Source organism: Mercenaria mercenaria, chromosome 1 (assembly GCF_021730395.1).
Source record: "Mercenaria mercenaria strain notata chromosome 1, MADL_Memer_1, whole genome shotgun sequence".
In the NCBI taxonomy this organism is placed as follows: domain Eukaryota; kingdom Metazoa; phylum Mollusca; class Bivalvia; order Venerida; family Veneridae; genus Mercenaria; species Mercenaria mercenaria.
The window spans coordinates 64,076,997-64,098,969 of NC_069361.1; the positions used below are offsets into that span (position 1 = coordinate 64,076,997).

Sequence of the window (21,973 nt, forward strand, 5' to 3'; positions counted from 1 at the left end):
CTAATTTTCGTTGATTTCGTGGTTGAATCAATCCACGAAATTTAATCCAAACGAACAACTAAAATTCCCATTAATTTAATGTTCAAAATTTGAAATCCACGAATTCATATCCCCACAAAATTGCCGTTTGGACCAAAACCCCTAAATTTCATGCCCACGAAATTAAATGATTTTACAGTAAGTCACTAAAACTTTGACCTACTGTTCCCCAAAACATATATTGACCATAGGCAATCATCCTATTAAGTTTGACTACAGTATGCTCATGCATTCTGTAGTAATTGGTCAAACGGTTTGCTGACCAACTGACAGACAGACAAAGGGTCAAACAATGAGCAAAACAACATATCCAATATTCTTTGAAGGGGGGCATAAACAGATCTTGTACTTCTGAAATTATCACAGGATCCCACTTTGTGTGACTGGGAGCAAACCATAAGTGCCATCAGGTAAAACACAGTTAGGGGACAATAAAAATGTATATATAAATACATAAAGCATATGAACACATTTATTCTTATGTTCTTTTCAGACAAAATGCCAGTAACAGAACCATTTTTTTATATTACATTCACATCTTTTAATCAAAACAATCAAGCAATTACTGTTTCATTTCAAAAAGGAATGTAAACCTTCATTCATCATACTTCAACATTTCAGTAACACTGACTTAAAAAAAATACATCGCTGCCTTACAATCAGTTTGAAAATATAACTGTAAGATTTCTATTTATTGAAAATTTTCATCACAATAACTGGAAATGATGCTGTAATTGTTTGAGAAGGTCCTTGGAGTCCACGTGATCTTTGAAAGCATCTACCGCTCTCTTGGCTGAATTATAACTGCTCTGTAGGTCTCCCAGCTGGAAACAAGAAAATAACTCATAACTATACACATTTAAATTTAAAAGTACAAAAAAATTAGATTGGCAATATGGATACTTATACAATCTGAATGTATGAACTACATCTGAACTAAATCCAATAGACTTCGGACATTAAGTGCTAATGAAACATCGCTTGCTTGAGCGTCAATGGCTAGAGTACTCCGACATAACAAAACAATTTGTGTAGTTCCTTAGCCGTTTCCTTTGTATTTTCAATATTTGTATTGCATGAAATCCTGGATAACTCAAGCATTTTCTTATCCTCTTGCGTCCTTGTGTATGCATGTCTTCCTTCATGGGTGGGGAGGCACCAGGGTGGGTGTGGTCAGGATAAATATAACACACCTTCTTGTCATTTCCTCACAATTTCACTGAATTTGAAAGATATCTTGTGTAACAATACTATTTTTTAACAGACAGCGTGTCATTCAAGAGATCATTCTTGACAGATACAAAAATACCAGTAATCTCATTTTACCTGATCTGCGAGTTGGGCCCAGTTATAATGGGGTTCATACATATGAGGAGCTATTACGTAGGCTGCCTGGAAAAATGCTCTTGCCTGAAACAGATGAAGAGAAAATTACTTTCTATCTTTCCAACAGTATATACCTACGGTGGAATTCTGTCCATGCCATTTACTGAAAATGCAACTTATTTTTCGATATGACAGGGTATGAGTACAATGTATCTTAAAACTATACTAAGCTAGTTTAAAATCATCTCTTTCTCAACTTTGCAACAATTTAAGAATTTTAAAGTTCAAGGCTGGAAGGAAATATTCCTTTATATGCTTGTAAACATGTTTTCCTTATGCAAGATATAAAATATCATAAATGGTGTATATTATTGTAATGATACCACCATACAGTATATTGTATATCGTACATTTACATGTAGATCTATATCAGATATCCAATCAGATTTGATAAATGATCCTGTATAAGGTTGCAATATGGATTAGTTTCACAAATAAAGACATCCCATGGTGCACCTGGAGAGATGCAAACAATTCTGACCATGCGCGGAATGCTGCCATTTAAAAAGACGAGAGTGTGAACAATTAATCTACTGTAGGAAATCATGGGCTCCTGGCTGGGGCTCTGAACATGTGTTGTTCTCCGGTGGTGTAAACATGAAACCCAGTAGAGGGTTGGGTATCGGGTATCGAGGGTAATGTTTTATTGTGTCAACATGCCTTTGAAAGTTATAGGGTTTCGGTATGACATAAGTCACATGAAGTAATTAATCTAGCATGTTGGAGAAAAAGAATTCTATATTTAAAAATAGAAACAAAGCCTACACCACAGTTACTATGAATGCACAATTCACAGTAGAAGGGTGCCTTTAGATGACTGTTGATTGCAGCAAATTTCATTTCCTTTCTTTTCTTTGTTCCTTTCTTTTCTTTTATCCTTTTCACTTCGGAAAAACTCATGTTACGTCATAAATACAAACACACACACACGTACTTCAATTTCAGATCAATGCCATTTAAATTTACACAATTCATTCATATAAGTCTTTTTCGAAGACTCGTCTTCTAATTCTATGTATAATTTGCTCCTATGTAGCTCACTTGTATATTATATGTACGTATGTACCCACTTGGATTTGCTTTAATTTAAAGATTTTTTGCAGTTGATGTCACACTAAAGAATAAACAAGTAAATGGAAAAATACACCACAATAAAAGAAAACTGGGGGTTATTGAGCAAAATATGGTTACAAAAACTTACTGGGAATAAATTATGAACTTTTTTATTTATTGTAGGAAAGATTCTGTTTCGTTTCTGACCTATATCCAAAAGGTATCTATCAGCATTTATTAACCACCAATATGATGAGCCGTGCCATGGGAAAACCAACATAGTGGCTTTGCGACCAGCATGGATCCAGACCAGCCTGCACATCCGTGCAGTCTGGTCAGGATCCATGCTGTTCGCTAATGATTTCTCTAATTCCAATAGACAATGAAAGTGAACAGCATGGATCCTGACCAGACTGCGCGGATGCACAGGCTGGTCTGGATCCATGCTGGTCACAAAGCCACTATGTTGGTTTTCCCATGGCACGGCTCATATATTCTTTATATTTCTAGATATATTTTCTGGAAAACACATCATATTATAAAAGTAATGGCTATTTCCTACACTAGATGATTGTGGCAGTATGTTAGTGTTCAAGCACCATTGCCTACAACTGCCAGTGGCTGGAGATATATTTCTGTCCATATCAATCAAAATTCTACCATCAGATTTATTATCTTCTAAAATTCTTATAAAAACACCAGATAATAGATACTGTTTAGTTATTATCAACTTTTGATTAAGCAAAATTAAATGATTAATATATAATATATAATCTTATCAACAGTGCAATGCACTATGTAATCAAAGTCCTGCAATTATTTTATTTTATCCAAAACAAGTAAAACTCCTGAACTTTAATATTTGATAAATTGTAGTAGTAATACACCTGCAAAATTGCAATAAATGTTATAAATATTATAATCCAAGACCGTATTTTATTTGTTTTCATCATCTTTTAAAGCAAATAAATACCAGAGTTTTTTACTAACAAGGGAAGGCATCAAGGTCTGTAATTTGGGGAAAAATAGCATATGGGGAATAAATGTTGTAATGGCAATTTTTGGGGAAACCTTTGATTTGAATGAAACTTTCTTATAAAACAAGAGCACCGCCTTGCGGGTGCTGACGCTCATCTGATTTTTTTTGTGTAATAGAAATATTGTCCTACCCATGATTTTCTAAGTCCAAAAAGGGCCATCATTCTTGCAAAAAGCAGGATAGAGTTATGTTTCTTGATGTACAGTGTCCACTTATGATGGTGAAAAACTGTTGCAAGTTTTAAAGCAATAGCTTTGATAGTTTATGAGAAAAGTTGACTTAAACATAATACTCAACCAAGAAAATGATTTTCTAAGTCCAAAAGGGGCAATAATTATTGCAAAAAGCAGGATGGAGTTATGTTGCTTGCTGTACAGGGTCAGCTTATGATGGTGAACAAGTGTTGCAAGTTTCAAAGCAATAGCTTTGATAGTTTAAGAGAAAAAGTTGACCTAAACATAAAACTTAACCAAGAAATCTGATATTTTCTAAGTCCAAAAGGGGCCATAAATCTTGCAAAAAGCAGGACGGAGTTATGTTTCTTGCTATACAGGGTCAACTTATGATGGTGAACAAGTGTTGCAAGTTTTAAAGCAATAGCTTTGATAGTTTAGGATAAAAGCTGACCTAAACATAAAACTTAACCAAGAAAACTGATTTTCTAAGTCCAAAAGGGGCAATAAATCTTGCAAAAAGCAAGATGGAGTTATGTTTCTTGATGTACAGGGTCTGATTATGATGGTGAACAAGTATTCCAAGTTTCAAAGCAATAGCTTTGATAGTTTAGGAGAAAAGTTGACCTAAACATAAAACTTAACCAAGAAATCTGATACTTTCTAAGTACAAAAGGGGCCATAAATCTTGCAAAAAGCAAGATGGAGTTATGTTTCTTGCTATACAGGGTCAGCTTATGATGGTGAACAAGTATTCCAAGTTTCAAAGCAATAGCTTTGATAGTTTAGGAGAAAAGCTGACCTAAACATAAAACTTAACCAGGCAACGCCGACGCAGACGCCGACGCCGACACCGACGCCAACGCCGACGCCGACAACCGCTCAAGTGATGACAATAACTCATCATTTTTTTTCAAAAAATCAGATGAGCTAATAAAACTAGACATGTGTCCACAAGACATTGCTGTCCCCACTCTCATCACTGTACATGGTTTCATGACCCTGAGTGAGTTTTTTTAAGATATAATGCAACATAAACTTTTTCTGACTCTAGGTCAAATACTTTTTGAGATACATGGGACACAAACTTGTATGCACTTTATGCATTATATTTGACTAAATCAAGGGCCATAACTCTGGTCTAAGCGAAATAAATCCCGATCAAAATCCCAAATGCATTCTTTCTCTTATTCAATTTTCAGCTTCTCTCTGTTTTCCAGAAGAATGTTCACAAATTTCTATCAAATAAAACAACCACTAAAGATCAAAAGTCAAGTCATTAAGCCAGACCAATTAAATGTGGACATGCAGGCATATAGGGGCCAGTTATCAATCAGTTTAATTTGATCTGATTTCCAATTAGTCATCAATATTACTCAAATGTCCATTGCATTACATGTGATGTGGAGCAGACGCTGAACATGATCATTAAATGACCACAATTCCTAATAATCAACCCAAAGGATCCTCTTTAAACCTAATTACTACAAAATAAGTGGTAATTCTAGAAATGAGAATATGACAACGTTCTTGATGGGAGTAACTTAAGAGGCATAAAATTATATTGCCATCATAATTATCACATGCTTTCCAAGAAGCTGATTAGCAACTTTCTGACGTTTTTGTTCAGTGTTGTCTCCTAATTTTTTTAATACTTTCCTGAATATAAAAATGATGATATACAAAAAGAAGATTTGATGAGTTTGGCATTTAATGGCTCTGAACACAAATTCTCCTAGTTTCGAAATTCATGACTGAGTCTGAACTGTTGCTCAAAGAGGATATGCACCATGTAGTGAAAAGGTCTTAGCCCCTTTCCACAAGAAATCAGGGATGAGAAATTGGGACTAATTAAAATATTCACAGTATTAACCAGTTCTGGACAGTGAACCTCTTGAAACAACAGGGGTTGACAGACTGCTGACTTTATTTCAATTTAAACATACACCGTCTATTTTAATGCGTGAAAATGGTAGCTGTTCAAGTCTTATTTTGTCTATAGCAATACTTCAATATTTCTGAAAGGCTATTGCAATACTAGTGACTAGAAAATGCTTCTGTAGAAAAGTGCATGTCTCCCCCATTGCATAGTTATAATAGGCAAAAAGTCAACAGGGGACAAGTGCAAAAGTCAAAGATACACTGATGGTTGGCTGCAATAGGGATCACCGACTTGGCATGTCCAATCATCCTAATAAGTTTCAACATTCTGGGTCAAGTGGTTCTCAAGTTATTGATAGGAAACAATTTTCCATGTTCAGACCCCTGTGACCTTGACCTTAGCTCATGCGATCCCAAAAGCAATAAAGGTCATCTACTCTGCATGTCCAATCATCCTAATAAGTTTCAAAATTCTGGGTCAAGTAGTTCTCAAGTTATTGATAGGAAACCATTTTCCATGTTCAGACCACTGTGACCTTGAACTTTACTCATGTGATCTCAAAAGCAATAAGGGTCATCTACTATCATCTTATGAAGTTTTGAGGTTAAGGTTGAATGGTTCTCAAGTTACCGATCAGAAACTGTTTTCCATGTTCTGGTTCCTGTGACCTTGACCTTTGATCAAGTGATCCAAAAATCAATAGGGGTCATCTACTCTACATGTCTAATCATTATATGAAGTTTCAACATTCTGGGTCAGGTAGTTCTCAACTTATTGATCAGATACGGTTTTAGATGTTCAGGCCCCTTTGACCTTGACCTCTGATCTAGTACCCCAAAAAATTTATGGGTCATTTTCTCTGTAAGCCATACCACCATGAAGTTTTAAGGTTCTAGGTCAAATGGTTCTCCAGTTATTGATAAAAAATTAAGTGATGGCCCATGTGACCTTGATCTTAGATGGAGTGACTCCAAAAATAATAGGGGACATTTACTCTGTACGTTCCATCACCCTAGGAAGTTTGAAGGTTCTAGGTCAAATGATTCTCAAGTTTCTGACAGGAAACGGATTTCCATATTCTGGTTGCTGTGACCTTGACCTTTAATACAGTGACCCTAAAATCAATAAGGTTCATCTACTCTGCATGTCCAATCATCCTATGAAGTTTCAACATTCCTGGTCAAGTGGTTGTCAAGTTATTGACCGGAAATGGTTTTCCATGTTCTGGTCTCTGTGACCTTGACCTTTGACGGAGTGACCCAAAAAACCAATGTAAGACATCTGCTCCATAAGCCCTACCAGCCTATGAAGTTTGAAGGTTCTAGTTCAAATGATTCTACAGAAATTGTTATTGATCGAAAGAAGTGTGACGGACAGACGGACAGGGTAAAAACAATATGTCTCCCCCAAAGGTGGGGGGAGGGGAGGAGAGACACAATAATGCATAAAGGCTATTGCAATACTACTGATATTGCATAAAGGCTTTTGCAATACTACTGATATTGCATAAAGGCTATTGCAATACCACTAATATTGCTGAAAGGCTATAGAAATACTATTGATATTTTTGAAAGACAATAGCAATACTACTGGTATTGCTGAAAGGCTATAGCAATATTACTGACATTGTTGAAAGGGTTACTGCAATACTACTGATATTGCTGAAAAGCTATAGCAATACTATTGATATCTGATATCACTGAACTGCTGAAAGACTACAGCAATACTATTGATCCTGCTGAAAGACTATTGCAATACTACTGATACTGCTGAAAGGATATTGCAATACTACTGATATTGCTGAAAGACTATTGCAATACTACTGATACTGCTGAAAGGATATTGCAATACTACTGATATTGCTGAAGGGCTATTGCAATACAGATGAAATTGTTGAAAGGCTATTGCATTACTATGGCTATTGCAATACTTTTGTTTGTTTGTTTTGGGTTTAACGCCGTTTTTCAACAGTATTTCAGTCATGTAACGGCGGGCAGTTAACCTAACCAGTGTTCCTGGATTCTGTACCAGTACATACCTGTTCTCCGCAAGTAACTGCCAACTTCCCCACATGAATTATCAGAGGTGGAAGACGAATGATTTCAGACACAATGTCTTTATCAAATTGTCATGGAGAACATACGCCCCGCCCGGGGATCGAACCCACAACCTCGCGATCTGTAGACCAACGCTCTGCCTACTGAGCTAAGCGGCCGGGCTATTGCAGTACTACTGATATTGCAGCCTACTACTGTGATATTGTTACTGCAATAGTTTTGGGCATCTCTTACTACTATTCAAAGTTGAGGAAAGTATCAAAGTTAGTTAGCTGAGGGAAGTAACAAAGGTACTTAGTTGAGAGAAGTACCAAAGAGAGCTGAGAGAAGTATCAAAGACAGCTAGCTGAGGGAAGTATCAAAGACAGCTAGCTGAGGGAAGTATCAAAGACAGCTAGCTGAGGGAAGTATCAAAGACAGCTAGCTGAGAGAAGTATCAAGGACAGCTAGCTGACGTAAGTATCAAAGACAGCTAGCTGAGGGAAGTATCGAAGACAGCTAGCTGAGGGAAAATCGAAGACAGCTAGCTGAGGGAAGTATCGAAGACAGCTAGCTGAGGGAAGTATCGAAGACAGCTAGCTGAGGGAAGTATCGAAGACAGCTAGCTGAGGGAAGTATCGAAGACAGCTAGCTGAGGGAAGTATCGAAGACAGCTAGCTGAGGGAAGTATCGAAGACAGCTAGCTGAGGGAAGTATCGAAGACAGCTAGCTGAGGGAAGTATCGAAGACAGCTAGCTGACGGAAGTATCGAAGACAGCTAGCTGAGAGAAGTATCGAAGACAGCTAGCTGACGGAAGTATCAAAGACAGCTAGCTGAGGGAAGTATCAAAGACAGCTAGCTGAGGGAAGTATCAAAGACAGCTAGCTGACGTAAGTATCAAAGACATCTAGCTGAGGGAAGTATCAAAGACAGCTAGCTGACATAAGTATCAAAGACAGCTAGCTGAGGGAAGTATCAAAGATAGCTAGCTGAGGGAAGTATCAAAGATAACTAGCTGAAGGAAGTACTGAAAATAGTTAGCCGTGGGAAATATCAAAGATAGTTAGCTGAGGGGAAGTATCAAAGACAGTTAGTTGAAGGAAGTATCAAAGATAGCTAGCTAAGGAAGTACCGAAGATAGTTAGCTGAGGGAGTATCAAAGATAGTTAGCTGAGGGAAGTATCAAAGACAGTTAGCTGAGAGAAGTATCAAAGATATCTGAGGGAAGTATCAAAAGCAGCTGAAGGAATATTCGAAGATAGTCAGCTGATGGAAGACGAATCTTAGTTTTCACCATTGATGCATACAACAGGGATTCTACCAATAGAAATCCATGAATAGTTTGGTCTATAATTACACCTGTTCTGTGCACAGCCTTTTTATCTGGGTAACACGGTAGTACTTAATATATTTTGTTAAGATTATCAAGAACAATAAGATCTTTTTTTCAGGAAGATTTAAAAAGAAAAATATGTGAAGAATTGTTTTGCAAGTATACAGCGATAAACTCTGAAAGCAGCTGTTTTATCTAATCTAGTTGATTTCCCAAGAATTGTCTGCCAGTCAAACAATCAGGTAAATTTCAGCATAGATACTGCCTCAGCTGATGTATATTTTGAAGATTTCAATGGTACTGGTTAATAATGAACAGACAAATCTGCTCAGCTGTTTTTCATTACAGAAATACCGATTTTTTTATAACTATTTAAAATAAATGACAAGATTCAGCCTGTCCACCTCTCAGTCTATGTATGCCAACAATGTGTATGAAGACTGCATATTCACTTTAATATTTCAATACCAGCAGATTAAAGTACAAAAATATCAAGTATCACATTTTTTCCATTAATCACACAGTAAGTGAGTCCATTAATAAAACAGTAAGACATTTATAAAATGTGTCCTGGCCACAAGTACAACTAAACCACAGCTGTTAACCATTTAATATGGATATACAATGTAAAAGTACTTAATCATGTTAAATGTATATTAATTTTGGGAAAACAATCTGCCTCCATATTTTGTGGTTGGCTTACAAGAAGACACTGCTTCCTATGGAAGTATCAACTTTCAAATTGTGCATACATTTTACCACAACTGTCATGCAGTGTGATTTTTTTGCTAAGCAAGTTATGTCTAGTCAATACAGTATTGTTAACAATTAAGGTATTAAGTGGACACAAATATAAGCTATTTGATACTTGACCTCTAAGTAAGACCTTGACCATGAACAAAGTGAACCAGGTCATGCGCTTTGTGCATCATCTTGATGAGGTACACAAATGATGTTTTATTAGATCTAAGGAATAAGGCTATCTGACCTTCAAGTGTGACCTTGACGCAAGACCTAGGGACCCAGGTTGTGTGCTCTGCACGTGGTCTTGGTGAAGTAAATAAATGATGCTGTTTTACAAAAATTTTGATCAACTGTTGAATCGTACTTGAGCTTATGCTATTTAAGTGACCTTGGCCCTTGGCCTAGTAACCTGAGTCATGTGCTCTGCATATCGTCTTCATCAGGCTAACAATTGATGCCGGTTTTAAGGAAACCTTTTCAGCAGTTTAGAATATATGAAGCTGACATAAAGTTAAGCTATTTGACCTTTGACCTCCAAGAGTGACCTTGATCTTTGGCCTTGTAACCTGGGTCATGTGCTCTGCATGTTGTCTTTATGAGGTTAACCATTGATGCCAGTTTTATGAAAATCTTTCAGGCAAGGCAGTTAAGAAGATATAGAGCAGACAGGACCGATAGATGGACAGACCAACAGACAGACATGTGAGTCCCCAATATAGCCCACATATACTTTGTATCTGGGGGTATAAGTACCTCTAATTCTTTTAAATAAGATGTATAAAGCCAGTTACGGAAAATAATTCAAAGGCCAAAATTTGGATAGTTATACAGTCGCCTTACATAGGTACTAACTGTATAAATTTGGATGAAATTCATTGATAATTTAATAGTGCTAACCATCATCCTCTTATTGTTATATTGTTATATATAGTGAGATTTGGTTTAAATTTGTTGAAAAAATGTCAACAACAAAATCTAAAATGTAGGTTAAAATGTTTGGTTAAAATCTATTGATAACCCAACTTAATGCTTTGGAAGTTAAAGTTCACAGTTAGACATCAAGTGATCAGAATAGATTATGATGATCAATATGGTTAGTCTTGAAGATGTGCTCTGGACATAAAATACAAAGGATAGATTTGATATTTGAACTCAATTTATGACCATGACCTTTGACCTTTAAACTAAGTTCATGTGCTCTGCACATTGTCTCATTGCCACCTACCTATATGCCAAGTCTGAAGTCGATACCTTAAATGATTAAGTTATGTTCTGTGCATGAAATATGAAAGACAGATTTGACCTTGCAGTGACCTTAACTTTTGACCTACAAACCTACTTCATGTACTCTGCACATCACCTTATTAAGACCTATCTATATATACCAAAACTGAAGTCAATACCTAGAATAGTTATTAAATTATGCTCCGGACACAAAATATCATTGACATATTTGACCTTTGAGTTCCATTTAATATTTGACCTTGACCTTTGACCTACCAGCCTTGTTCATGTAATCAGCACATCTCATTACTGCCTACCAATACACCAAATTTAAAGTCAATACCCTAAATGGTTATTAAGTTATGTTCTGGACATGTTCTGGTCATGAATTATGACAGACATACAGACACATGCACCATCGCATACGTCCATTTTTCTGAATCAGGCATATAAAAATACACTCAACAGAGAAAAAAGTGTAAAATAATTATCTTTCGTGAATATATACAGAAAAAAAAATCTTTGAAATCAAAACTAAATTATACAAATACACTAGACACGAAAATAATAGTTAATTTTATAACAGCCATTTCTACAAAACTTAAATCTCAGTGAAACAAGGACAGGAAAATAATGTATTCTTCATGCAAAACTTATTCTTTCTAAATATATGCTGAAATGATTTCAATCAAGTTATGTGTATGCTGAAAAGAATGATCTAGAAACACCAAACTTGCCTGTTCTGAAGTATGCTTTAATCGATAAAAGACATATTAATAAAAGATAAAATTCCATACATCAAGCATAAGAAACGCATTCATAAGGCCCTCTGTTACTTACATGCCCTGGTTATTTCACCCCAAATAATCCTGTTTCAAACATAATCCACTGGTAGATTCAATTAAGAACAAGAGCTGTCACTAATGGTGACAAATACCCCCGCAGCATCTTGACCTTTGACCTGGTGACCTAAAAGTCAGTAGGGGTCATGTACGCAATAAGTACTATCAGCATGTGAAGTTTGAAGGTCCTGGGTGCAGTGGTTCGCGAGTAAAGTGCCTTCATGCAAAAAGTTAACGTTGTGACGAACGAACTAACGAACGAACGAACGGACGGACAGTTGAAAACTAATATGCCTCCCTTCGGGGGCATAAAAAGATTCTTGCCTAGATCCATGTAGAAAATGTGACACAAGGTCTTTCTATGACCTAGTGACCTTGTTTCTGATCGAAGATTAGCCAAGTTTCTTTAAAATCCTTTCCGTAGTTCAAGAGTTAAAGAGCGGACATGAAACAAAGTCATATGACCTTTGACCCCTAAGTGAGACCTTGACCTTGAAGCGAGCCATCCAAAACATACGCTCTGCATGTCGTCTCGATGTGGTGAACATTTGTGTTAAGTTTCTTCAAAATCCTTCATGGGTTTCAAGAGTTACTGAGCAGACATGAAATTGCTAACGGACAGACAGACAGACGGACACTGGCGTCATAACATAATATGTCCCTTCGGGCATATAATAATCCAGGATCATACCCATCTGATATTTTATTGAGATAAATATTCTAACCAGGTTTCATTAAGATTTGGCAATTACTTTAACCTCTAGAGTGTTAACAGTAATGCTATAGCTAACATATGGGGCCAAACACATAATCCACAAAAGCTCACATAAACACACGAGATTTACATGTATATGAGAATGAAATATTATCATATGAGCTGGCTATACTATGACATCATTTAATGTAATGGTGAACATTTTACTGTTAGCAGCAAAACTACTGTTTCGAGAGGATATGATATAAATTTTGTTGATTTTTAATTTCAAAGTTCAAATTAAAGGAAATTTTATCTGTGTGTTTGTATTAAATTTTGTGGACCAACATAAGCACAAATGTGCGAAAATTAATCTCTGACAATGGCAAGAACATCAATGATTTCATAGCACATCGGCAAATATACTGGATAATTAACACTGTACATACAGATCTACATAACAACAGTACACACTTTTCATGTGTATCGGTGCTATACAAAGGGCTCGTTAAAGAACCAGACTGTCTATTTGCAGAGAACAAGGCTAAGTTAGCTGGACAAGCCTGTACCTAATGGATTTCTCTCACTTTATCACTCTGGTCAGAGCCTATGTGTCTGTACTAGTAGAGGATGGAATTAGCCCCGTGAGTGGCTGCCTTTGCACTATGTAAAGCGCCTTTGAATGAATTTACCATGAAAAGGGCGCTATATAAATCTGGTATAATATGTAGCACATACAGGATACTTGGTTGTTTTAGTGTATGGTTACAATATCTTGAAGACCAGTTGCAATATTTTTACAAGCGTATTAGCCAGAAGTGAAAATGTAAAATATGGTGGTCAAAAGTAAAAGTATTTTCATTTATTTCATGTGCCTTCAATGGTTTAAACCAAATATTACGTTTCACAACATCAACATCACATACAACATCACAAAGTCATAATATTCATGTCCAATGAAGTAAAGTGTTACTGAGAAAATTATAGAATTTAATTTTTACATTTTACTAACAAATATATTTTCATGTTCTCTTAAATTTAATCAATCTTAGACTTTATAGTTTTTTGTTGTTTATTCGTGAAAGAAAAAAGAATCAGAACATTTATTATTGATGTTCTTATTATATAAATTCACCAAGGAGCCTTTTCCAAGATATGACTGTTTGGCAATATTTCAGCAAACCACTGAAAAGCATGGAATAAATGAACACTTTTTCCAATTTTCTAAAACATTATACATATAATGTATTATGTAGGTTCTATAATTCATAGTGTGTAATAGTCACTTGCCTTACAGCCGCTCATTCACAATATGAAAGATGAAAAGTTAGAGTTTGTAAAGTCCCATGTAAAATGTTTAATTTTGCTCTTCTATCAAACAAGAGGGCCAAGATGGCCCTAGGTCGCTCACCTGAGAAACACACCATAATACACCATAACAGTGTAAACATAGACCTAGTGATTGCATGGAAAAAAATATTCTGACCAAGTATCATTTAAATTGGTGCAAAGAACGTTTTTTATTTGAACTAGTGACCTAGTTTTTGACCCCAGATGACCCATATTCGAACTTGACCTAGATTTTACCAAGGCAATCATTCTGACCAAATTTCATGAAGATCAATTGAAAACTAGAAAATGCTTTTGTAAAAAAGCGCATGTCTCCCCCAATGCAAAGTCCTATAGGCAAGAAGTCAATAGGGGTCAGGAGTGAAAGTCAAAGAGACACTGATGGTTGGCTGCAATAGGGATCATCTACTTGGCATGTCCAGTCATCCCGCTAAATTTCAACACTCTTGGCCTAGTGGTTCTCAAGTCACTGTTCAGGCTCCTGTGACCTTGACCTTTGATCAAGTGACCTCAAAATAAATAGGGGTCATCTACTCTGCATGTCCAATCATCCTATTAAGTTTCAACATTGTAGGTAAAGTGGTTCTCAAGTTATTTCCAAAAAATGATTTTACATGAACAGGCCACTGTGACCTTGACCTTTAATAGACTGACCCCAAAATCGTTAGGGGTCATCTACTCTGCATGACCAATCATCCATTAAGTTTCAACATTCTGGGTCAAGTGGTTCTCTAGTTATTGATCGGAAATGGTTTTCCATGTTCAGGCCCCTGTGACCTTGACCTTTGATGGAGTGACCCCAAAATCAATAGGGGTCAATTACTCTTTATGAACAATCATCCTATGAAGTTTCAACATTCTGGGTCAAGTGGTTCTCTAGTTATTGATCGGAAATGGTTTTCAATGTTCAGGCCCCTGTGACCTTGACCTTTGACGGAGTGACCCCAAAATCAATAGGGGTCATCTACTCTTCATGACCAATCATCCTATGAAGTTTCAACATTCGGGGTCAAGTGGTTCTCTAGTTATTGATCGGAAATGGTTTTCAATGTTCAGGCCCCTGTGACCTTGACCTTTGACAGAGTGACCCCAAAATCAATAGGGGTCATCTACTCTTCATGACCAATCATCCTATGAAGTTTCAACATTCTGGGTCAAGTGGTTCTCTAGTTATTGATCGGAAATGGTTTTCAATGTTCAGGCCCCGGTGACCTTGACCTTTGACGGAGTGACCCCAAAAACAATAGGGGTCGTCTACTCCAGCAGCCCTACAACCCTATGTAGTTTGAAGGTTCTAGGTCAAATGAAAAATATAGCCTCTATCGCATACACAAGGTTTTTCTTTGATTTGACCTAATGACCTACTTTTTGGCCCCAGATGACCCATATTCGAAGCTGACCTAGATTTCATCAAGGCAATCATTCTGACCAAAATTCATGAAGATTAATTGAAAAATACAGCCTCTATCGCATACACAAGGTTTTTCTTTGATTTGATCTAGTGACCTAATTTTTGAACCAAGATGACCTATATTCAAACTTGACCAAGATTTTATCAAGGCAATCATTCTGACTGAATCTCATGAAGATCAATTGAAAAATATAGCCTCTATCGCATACACAAGGTTTTTCTTTGATTTGACCTAATGACCTACTTTTTGACCCAGATGACCCATATTCGAAGCTGACCTAGATTTCATCAAGGCAATCATTCTGACCAAAATTCATGAAGATTAATTGAAAAATACAGCCTCTATCCCATACACAAAGCTTTTCTTTGATTTGACCTAGTGACCTAGTTTTTAACCTCAGATGACCCATTTTCGAAATCGGTCTAGATTTCATCAAGGTTATCATTCTGACCAAAATTTATGAAGATTAATTGAAAAATACAGCCTCTATCACATACACAAGGTTTATCTTTGATTTGACCTAGTGACCTAGTTTTTGACCCCAGATGACCCATTTTCGACCTAGATTTCATCAAGGTAAACATTCTGACCAAAATTCATGAAGATTAATTGAAAAATACAGCCTCTATCGCATACACAAGGTTTTTCTTTGATTTGACCTAGTGACCTAGTTTTTAACCTCAGATGACCCATTTTCGAAATCTGTCTAGATTTCATCAAGGTTATCATTCTGACCAAAATTTATGAAGATTAATTGAAAAATACAGCCTCTATCACATACACAAGGTTTTTCTTTGATTTGACCTAGTGACCTAGTTTTTGACCCCAGATGACCCATTTTCGGCCTAGATTTCATCAAAGTAATCATTCTGACCAAAATTCATGAAGATTAATTGAAAAATACAGCCTCTATCGCATACACAAGGTTTTTCTTTGATTTGACCTAGTGACCTAGTTTTTGACCCAGGATGACCCATTTTCGAACTCGGCCTAGATTTTATCAAGATAATCATTCTGACCAAATTTCATGAAGATCAGTTGAAAAATACAGCCTCTATCGCATACACAAGCTAAATGTTGACGGACAGACGACAGACAGACGACAGACAGACGCCGGACATCAAGTGATCAGAAAAACTCACCTGAGCATTGCTCAGGTGAGCTAAAAAGGCATCCAATCTCTAATTTCATGAAATACAGTTTTTAACAGATTTTGAAAGGACTTCATCTTCAAACGCAAAATCTGTGAGCGAGTTGCTAGACTATGACCCCAGTCTATAAAACTTGAGTTTGGAGACCAGTCTCAAAGCTTCATCATCTGATTGGTCCTTTTCAAGCACAGTTTTTAAACTGACCAATAGCAAGAGACATTCTTAGACTGGTTTTCAAACTCATGTTTTATAGTCTGTGAGCCAGGATGTGGCAGGAGCCACCAACATGGAAATGGGCAGGATCATCTGTGTTACAATACATGTACATACAGACCACAAACTTACCATATCTACATGTCCTTTTCTCATTTCTAGAACACCAAGATTATTATAAGCCTCCGCGTGATCGTTGTTGTTAGAGAGTGCCAGTCTAAATGCCTGGTATGCTAATGTCATGTCCCCTATACCCTGAAAACAAAGTGGAAAATATTATATCTTACACATATCCTAACATGTTATTGTGACAGGACGTACAGATTTTATGCCTCAGTCTGATTTTTCTGTGTATAAACTTACAAAAGGAAACTCAAATTTTCAGAAGTTTCTATGATGATTTTCTTCCTCTTTAAAAGGTACCTAAGTAATTGTCATGGATAAAAAATCTGAAGATCTATGAAAATAAGCATTCATATTCCTTTTAGCGACATACAAACATGTTGATATATATAAGAAGAATTTTAAATCTGCAAAGTCATCATAAGTGTTTTCTTTTTATAATTTTTAAAGAATCATCTACAGTGAAACCTGTTTTAAGAGACCACTTAAGGGAGAGCAAAAATGTGGTCTCATAAGACAGGTGGTTCTTTAATGCAGGTTCAATCTATATGAAATGCACTATAAAGAGACTTATAATTAATGGTCTTATAACACAGATTTTTGCTTAATACAGGTGGTCTCATAAGCTCAGGTTTGACTGTAATTACTTTTACTATTATTACTAATGTTATTATTACAATTACTATTATTATTATTGTTATCCTTTAATATTTATCAATAATTTTATAACAACAGATAAGATATGACATTCAAAACCTAAATATGTGAGTGACATAAAACAAGAGGGCCATAATGGCCCTATATCGCTCACCTGAGTGAAAGAGAACATAATTATGCAATACTTAATCAGATCTGTGTTATTGCTAATAATAACTGTGCTCAGTGATAATCCAGAGGGTGACTGTTCATAACCAACAGAATATCATTTCTATGGCAAGCACAATTTTAAACATTGCAGACCTTTTTGACTCAAATATGACAAACTTCATTTATCAATTTATATTTTTTTATTTATAGACAATTTAACATTTTAAACTTATCAACACATTCACAGATAACACTAAACTTTCAGAGACATACATGACGGTGAGCGATCACAATAGTTCAACCTGAGGTGAGCTAAAAACAAGAAAGTAGGTCAGTAGGTCAAGGTCACAGTCAGGTGACCCCTAATTACTTGGGGTCATCAGGTAATTATAATTAAACAGTCTAGGAAATATGATCTGATAATTTTTGAAGTATTTTTTCCTATATAACTCATATAACAAGTGACCCCTGGGACAGGGCCTCTTTTCACCCCAGGAACATAATTTGAACAATCTTGTTAGAGATCCACTAGGCAATGCTACATACCAAATATCAAAGGCCTAGGCCTTGAACTTTCAGACAAGAAGATTTAAAAAAAAAAATTCCTATATAAGTCTATGTAAAACTTAGGACCCCTAGGGCAGGGCCTCTTTTCACCCCAGAGGCATAATTTGAACAATCTTGGTAGAGGACCACAAGGCAATGCTACGTACCAAATATCAAAGGCCTAGGTCTTGTGATTTCAGACAAGAAGATTTTTAAAGTTTTTTCCTATATAAGTCTATGTAAAACTTGGGACACCCTGGGTGGGGCCTCTTTTCAACTCAGGGGCATAATTTGAATAATCTTGGTAGAGGACCACTAGGCAACGCAACTTACAAAATATCAAAAGCCTAGGCCATGCAGTTTCAGACAAGAAGATTTTTAAAAAAACTTCCTATATAAGACTATGCAAAACTTGGGACCCCTGGGGCAGGGCCTCTTTTAACCCCAGGGTAATAATTTGAATAATCTTGGTAGAGGACCACAAGGCAATGCTACATACCAAATATCAAAGGCCTAGGTCTTGTGGTTTCAGACAAGAAGATTTTTAAAGTTTTTTTCCTATATGTCTATGTAAAATTTGGGACCCCCGGGGCGGGGCCTCTTTTCACCTCAGGGGCATGATTTTAAAAATCTTCATAGAGAACCATTAGATGATGTTACATGCCAAATATAGAGGCTCTATGCCTTGCGGTTTTGGACAAGAAAATTTTCAAAGTTTTTCCTTTTGGTTGCCATGGCAACCAGAATTCTGTATGGAATTCAATTCTTTGAACAATTTTTAAAGAAGACCATCCAAGGAACATCCCTGGGAAGTTTCATCAAAACTGGCCTGTTGGTTTAGGAGGAGATGTTGTTTAAAGGAAAGTGTGAACGGAAGACGGACGGACGGACGTACAACGGATGGACGGACACCGGACGGTGAGCGATCATATTACCTCACCCTGAGCACTTTGTGCTTTGTGCTCAGGTGAGCTAAAAACTCATTTTCTTTTAGATTACTGATTTTAGGACAGTCTTAACAATAAGCCTAACTACAATGAAAATTCTGAAGTAATTTACGTAAAACAATAAAGCGACACTAATACTGAATTTCTGAGACATTTAATAATCAAAGTACTTGATTGACTGGACATCAAACCACTTAAATGACTGGTCATTATTACAAACCAGTATAATATTACAATGATTCATTTAGTTCATTTACATCAAACATGGAGATGGCAATTACTGTAATGATCTGACTTCCCTATTCTGTCATCGATACAGGACCCATTATTTAATCATCCCCATCCCTTGACAACACACTACTAGTATCCTGGTAACACATAATTGAACAACAGATCCATTAATGGTGTTTTAAGTGGGTTATACATCATGCTTTCCGAATAAATCAGTCAGTATGAATGGAATTCTATGGATATGAGGAATTTTATATGGCATAACATTAATGCTACTGTTTGAACAAATTCTAAGCTTTTTCTTAACAGTCAGACCCACAGTGTTACAAATGACTAGCATGTGTTTCTCATGGTAATATCATATGAATAGTATGATATGGTACAATTAACTCATTTCCACATTTAAAACATTTTTATCAAATGTCCCAGAATGCATTTGAAGAAGTATTTTTGAAGCCAAACTATTAAAGATACAATGCATCAAATGCAAAATAAATGTGAAGTGCAATGAATCTAAAAAAAATCTACAACAAAAAATGTTTCAGTCTACATTAAGAGTAATAATCCAACTTTTGCAGCACCAAAACAAGTACATGTACAGTAGACTTAAAGTTGCTACTGATCAAGAAGTCTGACAAAGTAAGGCGAAGTATATACAAACAAAAGCAATTCTTCAAAATGTTTGTACAAAAGTAAGATAGGTAACAAAAAGTGTCTCGAATATTGTATCAACATTTGGCAGTACTGAACAAACAACAACAGAATAAAATAAAGTTCAAGTAGTCTGTAAAGTAAATAGTAAGTAAACACTTCTTATTATTTATAGAAAAACCCCTTGTAAAAATACTTAAATGCATGTCCACCCATAATTATTAAGAATTATTCATCATGTGCATAATTTCAATCTTGCCACTCCAAATGGAAGTATATTTACAGAAAAATAGCTTTAGAATGCAACATTATCTATATACAACAATATTTTATGATTGCTTAAATACAGAGTGTAGTCAGTTACATCAAGGTCCTTAATAGCCAATAGCCCCTTAATCTCAAGTGGATTAAATTCCTCAGTGAAGAGAGTACCATAATCACATAATGAATAACTGTAAAGTGAATCATGTGTATTTATAAATGTACTTTTACATTCAGAGGCGGATCAAAACAGTCTGCAGTTTTTTTCTGTCAATCATTTTGAGGCATCCAGAGATATAACATGTGTGGATCGAACTTTTTTATGTCAGATTTAATGTCAAGCTGACATAGCTTATGTCAGACAGAGACTTTCATGCTTTAATTGTGTCCTCTGGGCTCTTTTGTAAGCACTACCAGGCACTGGGGTAGAGTAACCTTATACAAGCCAGATGAATTGCTTCCTTGCACTAAGTACACAATTTTCCACATCTGTTGATTTTTTAGTGGTGATTTGTAAGTGGACCCTGTGTGGAGCATGCACTGAAGTACTGCATATCAAAGCAGTATGATTTAATTTTATCTGCATCAGGGGTATATTAGAATGCCTCAAAAACAGTCATGATTCTTTGAAATCAGTTTTAGTTTTCTAGCTATATCATTACACACTTTATGTTACATGAGGGTGGTTTAGACTTCCCGCTGATAAAAAGGCTCATGTCTCATTTAATTGAACTTGTTAGTGTTGCACTGTTTGTTAGAGAATAAACTTTTTGGACCTCACTATTTAAATGAATATTCTTCATAAGTTTGTCTCATGTACTACTGTGCATGCTTTCTGTCTGATTAAATATTATCAGCATTCCTGTCTGGTCAAATACTACTGGCATTTTTGTGTGGTCAAATACTATTGGTATTTCTGTGAGGTCAAATACTACTGACATTTCTGTGTGGTCAAATACTATTGGTATTTCTGTCTGGTCAAATACTATTGGCATTTCTGTCTGGTCAAATAGTATTGGCATTTCTGTGTGTGGTCAAATACTATTGGTATTCCTGTATGGTCAAATACTATTGGTATTTCTGTGTGGTCAAATACTACTGGTATTCCTGTCTGGTTAAATACTACTGATATTTCTGTGCGGTCAAATACTATTGGTACCGGGTATACCTGTCTGGTCAAATACTATTGCTATTTCTGTGTGGTCAAACACTATCAGTATTTCTGTGTGGTCAAATAGTATTTCTGTGTGCTCAAACACTATCGGTATTTCTGTGTGGTCAAATACTATTGGTATTTCTTTTGTTTGTTTGTTTTGAGTTTAATGCCGTTTTTCAACAGTATTTCAGCCATATAACGGCGGGCAGTTAACCTTACCAGTGTTCCTGGATTCTGTACCAGTACAAACCTGTTCTCCGCAAGTAACTGCCAACTTCCCCACATGAATCAGAGGTGGAGATTGGTATTTCTGTCTGGTCAAATACTATTGGTATTTCTGTCTGGTCAAATACTATTGGTATTTCTGTGTGGTCAAATACTATTGGTATTCCTGTGTGGTCAAATACTATTGATATTTCTGTGTGGTCAAATACTATTGGTATTTCTGTCTGGTCAAATACTATTGGTATTCCTGTCTGGTCAAATACTATTGGTATTTCTGTGTGGTCAAATACTACTGGTATTCCTGTCTGGTCAAATACTACTGATATTTCTGTGTGGTCAAACACTATTGGTAAACACTATTGGTATTTCTGTGTGGTCAAACACTACTGGTATTTCTGTGTGTGGTCAAACACTATTGGTATTTCTGTGTGGTCAAACACTATCGGTATTTCTG

General features: G+C 36.1%; 1 protein-coding gene across 1 annotated transcript in view; it reads right to left on the bottom strand.

Moving 5' to 3' along the window:
• Nucleotides 1–236: 236 nt before the first annotated feature.
• Nucleotides 237–21,973, bottom strand: part of LOC128558956 (tetratricopeptide repeat protein 8-like) — a 41,040-nt gene continuing 19,303 nt past the window's right edge. Inside the window, exons 9-11 of the mRNA XM_053549455.1 lie at nucleotides 16,705–16,827; nucleotides 1,366–1,449; nucleotides 237–863 (exon numbers count right to left, since the gene is read on the bottom strand). Coding sequence (XP_053405430.1) covers nucleotides 747–863; nucleotides 1,366–1,449; nucleotides 16,705–16,827 — 324 coding nt within the window. The 3' untranslated portion in view covers nucleotides 237–746. The remainder of the gene's footprint in view (nucleotides 864–1,365; nucleotides 1,450–16,704; nucleotides 16,828–21,973) is intronic.